Here is a 14,603-nt window from a genome sequence, read left to right as displayed (position 1 = left end):
TTTTATCTGTGCTTTTCTTGTGGAAATCCTGATGTGGCCCAGCCTCACCAAGACTCTGCCTCCAGCGGTCCCCGGGTCAATTGAGTTTGAGACCCCTGCACTAAACAAACTTTTTTTTTCATTTACTTCTTTTGTGCCATCTTACATACATTAATAATTGGCATTACATGTAATGTTTTGGTCTGTTTATGATGCTGAACTGGAGTAAAATTCGTAACTTGGGCCGTGAGCTGACAAAGTGTCGAGGAACCCTGACATAGACTGATATCTCCTTCAGAATAATGGTTAAAATAATGCACTCCAATAAAAATGACTATTCTCTCGTGGCTGGTGACCACAATGACAACTTGTGTTTTATATCAGCACCAGGTAGGATCTTGCTTGCAGGATGCTAAAGGACAACCGATGTCTCCGGACAAGTTGTGTCCATAATTTGTAAAATGGCTTCAAATGACTTCTACTGAGCGTATTTTAAAAAGATTCCACCGCATATTGCTATATTTTACGATTTAAGACTCGCGCTGAATATTCAGGAAGTCTTGTTTTTGAGTTGGTGACGAGTCCATACGTGACGTCACTAAAGGAAGGCCCCTGACCGAAAAAAGACATTGTAGAAGTCCTTCCATCACGTCAATGTATTTTGCTGTATTGTTTGGTCTGAAAACCTTGTGTTGCACCCAAAAGCCGCCAGAAGAGGGCGTCCAAGCGCCATGGAAGGAATTTATCAGCCTGTGGAAACGGGCTGATTCATTCCTTACACAGAGCTCTGCCGCCATCTTCTGCATTTTCTATGACACCACACGTCAGTCTTGAGCCATTAAAACGACCCAGAAAACCTTCTTTAATCGATTGCAAACATGTATGCTTTCTTCTTCAGAACTATTTGAATCATATTCATAACTGGATGTGTAACAAGAAAGCATATTCTCTGAATCTGAAGCCATTGTTTTGATTCTGCAGCAATGCAAGACGTCTTGGCGTGATGTCGCGAACTGGGGGCGGGACTTTCTGAAAATGTCCAATTCGCAGCTCAATTTTTTGCAGATTTTGGACACTTTAAGTCATTTTTATTGGTGTTTTGCATTTGAATACAAATATCATACTGCATGTTTTGGGTATATTAGATGCTATAAAACATTTTTCTGATGTCAGTTAAGAAACAAAAAAGTGATGTCGGTTGTCCTTTAAAGGAATGAAGCGTATGTTGTTGGATGGAAGAGGTAGCCTTGTCACCCCAATATTGCAACACTTCACTCACAATTCACTGGACTTTGGAGTCATCTTAAGTCCAGAACCATTCAAAAATCTTTCCTCTTCAGACTTTATTATGAAAGGCACGGTGAAAGATTAAAAAAAAGACCAGAGTGGCATAAAAAGTATGTGTAAGGCACCGTGGTGAGGCCTCTTTTTTAATATCCTCAGACTAAAGTATATATAAGCTTAGTTAGCATGTAGCCACTAATTTCCATATAGAAAAGGCCTCTAATTTATTTGTATTTGTTCACCTTTCACGAGTCAAAAATGAATTCTAAAAAGCCGATATAAATGACAAACATTCAGTCATAGTCCCCAGTGAAGAAAAAAAAACATTCAGTTATGTGATGTTACCATTTTTCATATATTAAAAATGCTGTTATGTTTGCTTTCAATATGCCAAAAAAAACTGCGCACACACATTACACTGGGGACATTTCTTCAAATAAACCAAGACGTGTGTTCAAATAGTTAAAGCAGCGACACCAAAACGAGCAAACTAGTTATAAGCCATTGAACACACCGCTTGAAAACCTTCATTTAAAAAGAACCACAACAACATAAAAGCTAAATGAGCCAAAGAAGTACCAAGCAGGCATGTAAGTTTGAAGCATAAACATTCAATATGCCTGGACGGGTAGCATCACAAGGAAAAAAAAATAGAGAAAAAAACTAAAATATAGTACAGTAGTTGGAAAAAATACTACAATATTCATTAGTATATGCAAAACAGTTGGCTTCAGTGGTATCCTCTCATGTCAGTAGTTCTCAACTTTTCTTCACCCGCGCTTGTACTTCTAAGGTATCTCCGCCCCGCCCCCTAAAATACAAAGCTAAACCTACGGTATGGAACCTTAAATATGTCATCTCTTCATAAATACTTGAATGTACCTTCAGGTTTCTGTTGCCATAGCAACTTGGTGATGATGGGTCACTGACAGACAAGATGGCATTGTTTTGTTAATTTTGCTCACAGTCGAGACGAAGCTGTCCCCCGGCATCCAAGTCAACTTCCTCCATCGGCAGATCGCCTCATCAAATTTGTATAGAAAATTGTGCCATGAACTTGCCTTTGTTTAAGATTAAACGTAGGCTCATATGTGGGACGCGCTGTACTCGTTTCATCAAGCGTCACTGCCATTTTTGGGTGTGCTCAATGGTCCCTCGAATCCACAGGTGTTTACTGAAAATGCCCGCTGTTAAGAAGTTACAGCGGTGGATCAGTCGCAGGCAGAATAACGCTGGTGTTTACTTCAAGCGGGCCTAGCCACCTCATTTCAATACTGGTAGACGTCATGGAAGGGCAACTGAAAGGCTGTCGCCGGGAAGGCCTGTGGCACGGCGTAGCCGGCGTAGCCTCCGTACGCCGCGGCAGCGACGGCCGCGTTCTTCTGCAGGGCGGCCAGAGCAGCTGTATTGGCCGCATAGTTTGTGAATGGGACATATCCCGCGCCGTACAGGCCGCCGGCTGTTTGGATGCGCGGGACATTGTGGGCCATGGCATAGATGGGAGTGATAGGACGTCCCTGTGGAATGAAGGGGGGAAACTATTGAAGCATTCAACACGTTCAACAACAGTGAATAATTACAGCAATTGCTCATGATGACCAGTGTTTGAAATAACGTCTGCCCGGAGGCCCGGGGAGTACAACTTTTACGTCGGGCAAATAACTTTCAAAACGTCTTGGCCCGGGTGGCCGACAACTTCTTCAAGAATAAATAAATACAGTAAAGTCTCGTAATATCGATATCGGTTATATCGATAGTACCGCTTATTACGATACTATTTCCATGAACGCAAAGAGAAAATTACATCCCGCAGGATCGGATATATCGATAGTCCCGGTTATATCGATATTTTTTCGGACTCCCGAGAATATCGATATAACGAGACTTTACTGTAAATAAATAAATAAATAAAATATTTTCTTCAAATCAAACATTTGTTTTATTCAAAAAAGGAAAAGTTACAAGCAAACCGCTACAAGTCACGTGGACTCCTTTTTCTAAGCGCCTTTCAAAACTTTCAAGTACACTGAAAGGACAACAGACGCCTCCGGACAAGTTGTGTCCATAATTTGTAAAATCACTTCAAATTACTTCTACTGAGCGTATTTTATAAAGATCCCGCCGCATATAACTATACTTTACGTTTTAAGACTCGCGCTGAATATTCAGGAAGTCTTGTTTTTGAGTTGGTTACGAGTCCGTACGTGACGTCACGGTAGGTATCGTCACAGACCGAGAAAGCGACGCACAATGCATTTTGGGTATTTTGTTTGGTCTGAAAACTTCGTGTTGATCCGTGTTGATGGCGAAATTAGAAGGAAAACACATAAATAACGCAATGGTGAATCGTTGTGTGTCGAACCAAGACTACTATATGATACTCGCTGACACAAATTCCCAGGAGACAAATCAGCCCATTTCCAACTGAGCTTGGGCGCCATCTTGTGCATTTTCTGGGACGCTACATTGGTGTCATTGACGGCTCGAATTGATATGGGAGGACTCCTTTAATCGATTGCAAACATGTATGCTTTCCTCTTCAGAACTATTTGAATCATCTTCATAACTGGATGAGTAACAAGAAAGCATCTTTTTCGAATCTGAATTCCGTCAGCCCATTGTTTTGTTTCTTGAGCAAGGCACGTCACGAACTGGGGGCGGAACTTTCTGAAAATCCCCAGTTTCGAGCTGATTTATGTTTTTGGACACTTTAAGTCATTTTTATTGGTGTTTTTCATTTGACTAAAAATATCAGCCTGCGTGTTTTGGGTATTTTAGATGCTATAAAACATTTTTCTGATGTCAGTTAGAAAACAAAAAAATGGTGTCGGTTGTCCTTCAACACTACACATTACAGTCACGGTATAGTCCAAAGCACGAAACAGGCTTCCGATTGGCTGCCGTGCTGAGTATGCAAATTGCCAAACGAACGTTCAGCCAATCTGATGCCTGTTTCGTGCTTCGGACTATACCGTGACTGTAAAGTGTACTTGAGAGTTTTGAAATGCGCTTAGAAAGAGCAGTCCACGTGGCTTTTAGCAGACAAAGCAACGCAAACATTGCATTGTGCACCATGACGACAAATGACAACTGGAGCAAAATCTTCAGCAAGGGATATTTACCATAAATTTAGCGAGGGAGTATTTGTGGTAGGTACTTCCTTATTTAAAAAAAAATCCTTTATACTTCGCAACAATGTTTTTTTTCCGATTAGTCGTCTTATTGTGTTTCAAGTTGTGAAAAATGGGGCAGGCAATTTTATTGCCGGGCAGGCAACTTTTCAGAGTTATGTGCCCTGGTGTCCGCTAACTTTTTGTCATGAGTTTCAGACAATGTGATGACCCTTGATATATTTTGAGACGGGAGGTGGTGCGCATACCTGAAAAGGTGGAGGAGTGGAGACCGGCAGAACTGTGGCGGCAGCAGCAGGAGCTGAGGTGTGTTCAGGGTGTTGCATGGCCAGAGGGTTAATAAGATGCTCCACTGCGTGCACCTTACCATCGTCCATTAGCTTGGCCGCGGGGGCCGCACTGAACACTGGGTACTGCCCGGCCAGAGTTGGCAATGCCACTACAGATGGACACAGAAGTGAACGACGGTTTGGATCACGCACATACAAAAGTCTCTATAGAAGGATACGATGTAGCATTTGGCTAACAGCAAAGACCAGCACATTCAATACATCCACCCATGCTCAAAAAGACACACCGAATAAAACACAAAATGGTAGAGATCAAAGAGAAGAAGCTGAAGAAGAGAATGTGTGTCAGAGAAGAATAGGATAAGCATGTCATGTTAGAATATGATTAACTTTGAATTGACCCCATTGCTCCACCACACAAGCAAACGTGCACCTTTAGAATTAGCATGACGTCATGACGTTGTTTCAGATGGACAAAGGCCTTTTCAATTAAGTGGTAATCATGTGACACCATACCACACAGAACTACTTATTTTTCACTTATTAAAAGCTCCACTCGCGCAACAAACATTTGTTTAAATGGGTAAATCTTGCAATATCAATAAAAGACAATTATGTGGTGGGTGTTGTATTGCTTTGTGTCGCTTCATAATGATAGAATCTATTTATCTATTTACATGATTTATATTTCAGGATGAATGGCCCATCACATTACTGTTGCTGACTCAATATTCCGCGTTTGTTAAAGAGTGGTTTCCTTCAATTTTATATATATATATACTGTATGAAGTATCCCTATCTGCTTACAAATACATCATAAGACATTTTATTTTTTAATATACAGTGATACATTGGCTTATGAACTTAATTGGTTCCCAGGCATAGTGTGTACGGCGAAAAGTGTGTATCCCAAAAATTAATTTCCCATAGGAAACCATTAAAATGAGAATAATCCGTTCCCAGGTCCCCATAAAGCATATTTTCTACTTTCTAATTTTCTAAGTTTTAAAACTACACAAAATATACCTGATTTGATGTATAATAAATGTGCTATGGTATTATAATTAAAGAAATAAACTGTACTGTATAATACAGTTGTTTTATTTACCTTTGTGATGGTCGTTGATGGCTTGATGGAATAGAGTGGCCGGTTTCATCAGCATTAAACACTTGATGAGAAACGTAGCCTTCTTCTTTCACCATTTTGAGGAATGATCCCTTGTAGGTGCTTTCTCCAATAATAATAATTGTATCTAGTTCCTCATCAATTGTGTTAGGTATAGCTGGGTTGATAGCTTTTTGCATCAAGTGTACAGATGGCTTGTGCGGGTTATTTGTGGAGTCTGATTGATGGGATATTTTAACCTTGCAGTCTACACTCTGCCTTTGAAATATCAAAGTTGAAACTCTCTCACTGCCGTCTGCCTGTCTCTTTAATGTTTAAACCACCACCCCTCACTGCTGCGTTCTTGACCAATCACGTGGCTTTGACCGAAGACTGGGGGCGGGGAATAGAGGACAAAAACAGTCGGCTGCCATTTTGTTGTTAGGAGAACGCCAGAACAGGCTCGTTCGTATGCCAAAGTAAAATTTTTATACATTTAACGTTCGTAAACCGAAAAGTTCGTAACTCAAGGGGTTCGTAAACCGAGGTATCACTGTACTTGTTGATATAAACCATGGCTAAAATGAAGGATAACATAATCAATAAAACATGGGATGGAAAAAAATACACATCCTTGTAGTTTTGTGTGGACTCTAATAGACACATGCAAGTCTGCATCTATAACATGGAGACATATAATATAGTTATACTTCCAATTGCAGTGAAGACAAGAATAAAAGGACTGCTGGATAATGACACGTTCCATTACCACTCTAAGGCTAATTACAAGCACTCTACAGTTGCGTAAAGTACGCTTCTCTCCTGTTCACGTTAGCTTCGGAATGTCGACTTTCATTTTCATCTGTAATTGGTGATGTCATAAACCATTCATTTGAATCAGCAGGAGTTCACGCAAACAATAACTGCATTGTGCACTTACTATCACAAATGTTGCTATTTTGTGTTACTGTTACTCTTTTCGATAAGAAATAACAAGAGTGGACACATAGAAATGGATTTCTAAAAATGCCCGTGAGACCGGTTTGAATTTTGATTCCTGTCATAGCTGAATGTGCTGTGAGGTGTTTTTCACAGAGAACAACGTTAACTTTTTTGCTGAAAAACGAAAATACAAACATGTATTTAGTGTTAGATTAGATATGAAGCTATTATTCAATCAAAAGCTGGAATTGCAAGGTTGAAGAGAAAAAGTTAACATTATCTCCAGTTCAACGTTCAGACAGACAACAGCACTGAAGGATGAATTGTTTTGAACTTATTGCCATGATTTATATTGCATTGTTACCCCAATGATCCTATTGACCTAGATTTAAATGAATGATAAAGCAAATAAACCAAATACATCCAAATACATCTTACTGGTCTTCCTAATTTATTATATTAGCACGAACACTAGCACGCTGGCATTACAGTGCAGCCATCGTGTGAGCCGGTAACCTCACACTCCTGCTTTTTTTATGCCATGGTCGTTACACCATGCTGCAATTATATTAAAGGGTTAAAAAATGCTAGCTTGACAGGTTGTCATTGTGAAAGTATCCCGGTATTTTCCATCAAGATAGATGTTCCATTGCTCAGTTGTCTCACTTGTTTTTGTTAAGAAATATTTTCTCAGACCCAAAAGTAACTTACGAAACCAGTTCTGATTAAACTGCTGCTTTGACAATATCAACTTTAAATCTTTTTGATGCATTGCTCTTTTCGGTACATAGAAACTGAAAAGAAACCCACTTCCTCGTGCTTGATATGTGATTTGATTAGATTTGCTGTGATAATTTTTAAACCCTTGTTCTTGAGCATAGGCCCAATTGACATAGTGATTAGGTCAATGTTGTTATCAGTCTGAACATTCCGTAGGATAATTTTCTTTTATTTTTGCATTAACAGCAAATAGCAGTTACCATTTGATCACACGAGAAAGCTTTCTTTCTTCTTTGAATCAATCAGCAACGGCGGCCGTTTAGCATGTACATTCGGCAACAACTATTATTGTGATTTTGACAGAATAACAGAAAAAGCACGTTCTTGCAGAAATACATGAAACGACCATCAATGTCATTGCCTGTATTCTATGCAAGAAATGTGCGGGAAGAAGAAGGAGACGCAAGGGTTTAGTAAAAGCTTTTGAGATGGGTGAGGGTAGGGATGGCTATGTCTATCTCACTGACTTGTGCCTGGTTTGATGGCAACTGGGTTGACGGAGGCAGCAAGCTCCAGACTGGGCATCAGTTCATAGGACTTTTCGGGCAGCTTGGTCTTACCCTCATGGTAGCGGCTGTAGATGCCACGACCGGCAGAGTAACCCCCCAGGTATGACCCCCGAGGACCAGGGGTACGGTTACCTGTGGCGGCGCGACCACGACCTCGCACAGTACCTGCTTGAATACAATGGGTCATCGGATTACTAGGATAGTGGTTTGGGACTTTCTGTTGAAATTCTTGTGATAGACGACACGCTACTGGACAAGGATAAGATGTAATTTTGCAGCTTTGATGCAAATGGAAAAATATATCCAATGGTGGTTTGAGTTCATAGTGTAGCTCAGTGGATCTTAATCTTGTTGGAGGCACCGAACCCCACCAGTTTCATATGCTCTTCCGAGGACTGTGCCTACTAACTGCAGACTAGACTGAGGGGTGGACCTCTGTGGCGGAGGATCCACCGAACGCCTGAGACCGACTCACCGAACCCTTAGGGTTCGATTGAACCCAGGTTAAGAACCACTGGTGTAGGTATTTAAGGGCCACTAGACTCTCTTCCGGTCGCAATGTTCTGACTTCTAAATTGTGTCTGGGGTCCGTGAGGTTCTATGTCATGTTGTGGGCATTCATCCATGAGATGGTGGAAGGAGACAGCGTAGCAAGAAAGGGATGGTGTTAGAAAATGTATAGTTGGTAACATAGCAAGAAGGCTAATTGTTCATTGAGAAAATAAGTAGAAATGAACGATTACCATTGTTCTGTATCAATGAGGTTCCTTTGGAGAGAAAACCAAAACACAATGATTGTTGAAAGTCAGATCAATTTTCTTGCTTCCACCATATTCAGTCAATCATCCAAGATCACGGGATTCACTTTCATGATGTCATCACCCCTGTTGTTGTATCTCGTGATTCGAAGGACAGACCGTCATTAATTCAAGTTTATCTTGATCAAGATTGAGTTTCCCTTAAATTAGAAGTGCTTATTGCATCCTAGGCGACTTAACGTAATTAGAAGTTTTTAGCGATGAGTCGTCACCCCTCCCTCAGCACCCCCAAACACCTGCAACTACCAACATTGACAAAAAACATGGAGAAACAAGTGTCTGACACGAAAGATCTCTAACCTTTCACAAAGTATTCCCTGTTCGGTCCGATGAGTGGGTTGTAGGGATAACCATAGTAGGCCAAAGTGTAAGGGTCACATTGGTAGACGTAGTTTTGCTGTGGAGCTTCCGGAGTAACAGAAGCTCCCTTTGATGCCTTCTGGCGAGAGTACTGCTCTTTGTCAACTGGCTTGGCAAGTGTGACCTCAATGCAGGAGCCCTCCACCTCTGTTCCATTCAGGTGGTCCATGGCCAGCACAGCATCATCGCGGGATGTGAAGTGAACAAAGGCGTAGTCACGGATTTTCTTCACTCGCTCGACGCAACCTGGGTTCCATTGGCTAAACACCTGGATGAGGAAGAAAATATGGTTGACGTTTCTTGATCCAAAGTCAACGTGATTAGTTTAAGTCTTTCATGACACTAATCCCGCGCTATACGCGTTTGTTTTTTCAGGCGTTCGATGTTTTGCGGATTTTTATATGGCTATTTTTTTGTGGATTGTGTGGTGTATCTTGATTGGCAAAAGGACTATATATGAATGCCAACAGACTCTGCGCCTCGTGGATGTACAGCTTGCCAAATTTTCTCCTTTAAAAAAAACACAATGTAGCTTAAACTTTAAATTTATTTACATAGTTTCATCTTTGGCTACACCCAATATTGTATTGTATTGTATACTTAATTGTAAAAACATAAAGATGACTGTTGGGGTAATCCGCTATACAAACATCTTTAAACATCGTTTTCTAATCTTTGTTTACTGGATTTTCCGTATCACAGGTTCTTTTTAGAACGTAAACCCCGCGATAAATGACGGATTACTGTACTACTGCCAAGGCAACCTACCTGTTTAATTGTTTCCTCGCTGGTCTCCATCATAAGATTCCTGACGTAGAGTATTTTCACGGTCTCCATCACATCTTCATCCACATCAATTTCCGGCTCTGCCCAGTCCACCGCAATCTGGTGACCCCACAGCTGAATGCGTCCAGGCATCAGTTTCCTGCGGGCCATGGCGGCCGCACGGTGCGACTCGTATTCTACAAAGGCAAAGCCACGGTTCTTCATCTTGTCTGCAGCGCTGGCGTAAACAATCACATCTAGCACGCCCTCGGTCACCTTGGAGACCTCCTCCAGAATCTCCTCACGCTTTTTGGTCTTGGGATACCGCCAATGAAAAGACGGCAATTGTCTACAGAGGAGCAGACCCCGAGGAGCCGTCCGGGTCGCACCTCATAGTTGTTGAGCTCCCGCACAGCCCGTTTGGCTTCGTGTTTCTCAGTGTACATCACAAAAGCGTAGCCCCGATTCTTCCCATCAAAGTCCATCATCAGGCGCATCTCATAGATGCGTCCCACAGACTCGAAGACGGGAACAAGCTCATCCTCATAAACATCTCTTGGGATCTTGCCCACGAAAATTTCACATCCCCTCGGTGGAGATGCGCCGTTCCAACCTGGAGGGGGCCCGTATTTCCGTTGGCCATTTTCCTGGACCATGCCGTAGCCAGTGCGCTCCATCAAAGCTACCAGTGCGGCCTCATTGAGAGTCCCTGCGACACCGTCCGGAATGTTGATCTGTCCGAGGAGAGCGTGGTGGGGGGTACCGGCGGATTTGTAAATCTTGGAGGGGGCAGTATTGTTGCTCATGGTTGAAGAGGAAGCGGGATCTTCGGCTGTCATTCTGACAAAAACATCCAATTAGAGCTGTGGCCTAAGGAAGGAGAAGAGATTGGGAGAAATCATTTTTTGGCTCTCGTCAAATGCTTGAATAACATTTAAGCATATATTATATGTAATTCCTGAATAAAACTCGATATGTCAAAGATGATTCGAGATGAAGACAAGAGGTCATTTGGTGGGCATAACGTGACAATCATCTATAAATGTGCAAGCTGCCTCACACTATCAGTCTTTTTACAACACTGTTTTGTTCGCCTCATAAGGCTCTTTTCTGATCTCTGACCCCCACAAGGGAGATTGGCAAGTCATAAACCCTTCAACTTTCGTTCAAGGTTCAGTGAGGTCGGCTCTGTCACATGTTCACAATGACCGAGTGGTGCAAGCACGGTTGCACACTTTCGGCTGAAGCACTGCGCCTCCATGCGCGTTTAACTGTTTGTCACACTGTAGCTCCGAGGGGTTGTTGGATATCCAACACCCTGCTCAATATGAATGTCATACTGTACAATGTGTTTGTTTGTGCAAGAGCATTCTCTTTTTTTAAACAGTGTATCTACAAAAAAAAAACACTGAGAACAATCAGCTTCCAAAGCGTAAACCTCTTATATCTCAACACTGGCGGCATTCAGAAAGCAAAAAATGCACAGCACTAAGTCTCTAATCACCACAATGTGCGGCAATCATTTTGGACTGTGTGTGTATGTGTGTGTTCGTGTGTGTGCTTCTTGAGTATTCGGACATTTGATCATGAGCACGAGGCGGTCAACAAAGGTTAAAAAAACTCCAAGCCAAGCAACCATGGTAACACAAGCATTCATTTACCTGAACCAATATCCCAGCACCCCATCCAAAACGCATGCACGCACGCACGCATGCACACACACACACACACACACACACACACACACACACACACACACACACACACACACACACACACACACACACACACACACACACACACACACACACACACACACACACACACACACACACACACACACACACACACACACACACACACACACGCACGCACACACGACCTTACAGCCTACGAATTATCAACACACTAGATTTTAATTTATGGACAAATCAAAATAATATAAGAAAAATCAAGATTTGTTACTAAGTGCAAAAGGGCAGGAGCCATGAGTGATGAAACCAGATGTTGCTCATTTTCAGTCTTTAGACATGAACTGAGCGTGACGAGGTCAAGACGACATAGCCGGCCATTTCATGAACCTATTCCTGTTGCATTTCTTGATGATTAAGTGTGCTTCATCAACCGAAAACAAATAGTAGTTAAAAGGATTATTACAATGAAAGGAAGGACCAAGGCTAACAGTTGACATTAGTTTAACCCAATCATGACTCACTGTGTGCTTGTGTATGTGTGCTTATGTGTCTCTGTGAGTGTGTGTGGGTGTGTTGTTGGGTAAGAGCAGCAACAGGTAGATGATTAACCTGCGACAGCAAATTGCAGCTTTTACTCAAAAGTGAGCTTTACTCTCAGCACCAAAATCACATTTTCAGAGCGTGACAACAACAAAAGAATCAAGAACACACACCATCTCCCATCTTGTTTGTCTCCTATCTCATCTGATTTAGCTACAACAAGAGCCCATCAAAACTTCAAGACCAACCGTAAAGTCATTAAACAGCTCTGAAAAGGTGAAGGGTTGATTGGTTAATCTGCCCGGTTAAGAGTCACTATTATGGCTTTCGGAGATCAGGCTCGTGTTTATAATTGATAGAAGCACCTGATTCCTTGCGTATTCACAATGTGTTATAGAGGAGCAGATTGTTTTATGAGTGCTTTTACAAGCATCCTCTGGACTAAGCCATAAAGCTGGACTCATTTTACCCATTGGAAATAGGGCTTGGCATTGACCCATAATTCCACACAGTAGGAGGAAAAAAAAGCTTAAGAATATACCGTAGATCCAGAAAGACCCTCTCTGAGCTACAATATGTATATTAAAACTGGCTGTCACCCTGATACACCATATACTGTATTCTGTAATTCTACCTTCAAAAAGATCACAAGTTTTAGCAAGGTATCCATTGAACAAAGTTCCTGTGCATTTTGCATTGAAATCATTGCAGTAAATTCAGCAACCTATATGATTGTGGTTTTAGTTCACATAAAGAAGTGCAGGACATCATATGGAGCTTTTTTTTGTTGTAAATTTCAGCTTGGCTCCATTTGGATCTGGACAGACTGTGCACAAAGGTGTGTAGGCAAATTAAAGAAACCTGTTTCTGTAAAACGAAAATGAAATATTTCCATTTCTATCTAAAGTCAACACTGCAAACAGGTGCGAGTTGCCATGCTACGCTTAAAGGAACCACAAACCAAAACACTGTACGACTTTAACACACACACAGATGCATTTACACACAGCCTCGGGTGAAAGCTCAAATTTCCCTTTGTGGCTTGAGCAAATGTTATTCTGACTGAAGCAAGAGAGAGGAAAGGTGAAGTCTTAGTTACAAAAAGAGATATATGCAAAAAAAAAAAAAAGAAGGAAGAGAATCAGATGAAGTTGAGAGGGAACGATAGCTACCAAAGTTGCTTGACAGCACTCCACCGCTGGGCTGTCTGCTCTAAGGAGTGCTGGTCCACCTCCATGACAGACAGGTTCAGAGGGGCACTGAACACAAATGGACCGGCCTCCTCGACACAAACACTGCAAGCATGAGCCCTGATCAGGGTGGAGCTTGAACAGGTACAAATCTGTGTATGGTATGTGTGCATGAGAGAGAGAGGGAGGGAGAGAGAAAGAGAGAGGGGGGAAGAGAGAGAGAGAGTCAGAAAGAGATGGCCGATGGGAAATGCAGTTGTTTCTTCTGCTTAGAGATGCAGAAAAAGAAAGGTGTAAAATAACAGGAAGCTTTTAGAAACACACTGTTTTTCGGGCAGGGGTGGGGGGGGGGGGTGGTGAGGTTGGGGGTACTGGATAATTTCTGTCTTGTCTGCAGAAGACATGAGCATCTTTGGCCATGTAGGACTTTTTTTTTTTTTAACAGTCAGCAGCTTAACTTAAACAAACAATGCACACCTTCCTAGGCAGCTAAGAGCAGAGGGAGAGAGGAAGAAGGGTGCAAAGTCCCAAATGAGAGGGCTTGACTTGCTCTTGTACGTTCTGTCTTTTTTTTTTAAAAAAAAGTGCCCTCAAGAGCAGGAAGAAGGGGAGTGAAGGACAAACTAGAGCAGATGGGGTGAAATCAAGTGGGTGAGATTAAAGTCTCAATGTGTGGTCAACAGTTTGCTTGAGTATCAGATGCTATTGAAACTGCTCCACTCCTTAACGACCGGGAAAACAACTGATAAGGAAGTCTAAACAGCACCAAGAACAAAGAGAAATGATGAAAAAAAAATCCTTAGCATGGCTAGAATTCTTAAAAAAAATCTCCTCAGGTATTCAGAGATGACCTACCTACCTCAGGAATATCTAACTTGAAAAATATTTACCACTCACTCGCTCACAACTTGAATACTGAATTATTGCCTTGTATGATCATATGACTGGAGGTGAAATGTCAGATATATGTTGAATTTTGACAATTTGATGACCACTCACTTGATCAAAAATAGCACTGCCAGATCAGCACCATTTATCATTGTTGTTCCCTTTTTCTGGTTGACTATTTTGTTCCCAATTGTTTCGGAGTGGTGCAGCAAATATAGCAAATTGTGTTGATCTGACTTGACCTCAGTTTATTGAAAAACATCGCAATATTTGTAAAGTTTTGACATTTTTGTATATTTCAATATTGTATTTTTATACAAGTTGTTGC

At 41.7% G+C, this 14,603-nt stretch overlaps 1 protein-coding gene across 1 annotated transcript in view; it reads right to left on the bottom strand.

Moving 5' to 3' along the window:
- Positions 1-1,377: 1,377 nt before the first annotated feature.
- Positions 1,378-14,603, bottom strand: part of rbm47 (RNA binding motif protein 47) — a 31,268-nt gene continuing 18,042 nt past the window's right edge. The window contains 7 exon segments of the mRNA XM_089005740.1: positions 1,378-2,780; positions 4,643-4,833; positions 7,979-8,188; positions 8,764-8,787; positions 9,139-9,466; positions 9,967-10,286; positions 10,289-10,833. Of these exon segments, the coding sequence (XP_088861866.1) occupies positions 2,532-2,780; positions 4,643-4,833; positions 7,979-8,188; positions 8,764-8,787; positions 9,139-9,466; positions 9,967-10,286; positions 10,289-10,802 (1,836 nt within the window). The 5' untranslated portion in view covers positions 10,803-10,833 and the 3' untranslated portion in view covers positions 1,378-2,531.

Source organism: Hippocampus bargibanti, linkage group LG10 (assembly GCF_051943395.1).
Source record: "Hippocampus bargibanti isolate YZ-2025 linkage group LG10, ASM5194339v1, whole genome shotgun sequence".
Classification (NCBI taxonomy): Eukaryota; Metazoa; Chordata; class Actinopteri; order Syngnathiformes; family Syngnathidae; genus Hippocampus; species Hippocampus bargibanti.
This window is presented reverse-complemented; position numbering and strand designations above follow the sequence as displayed.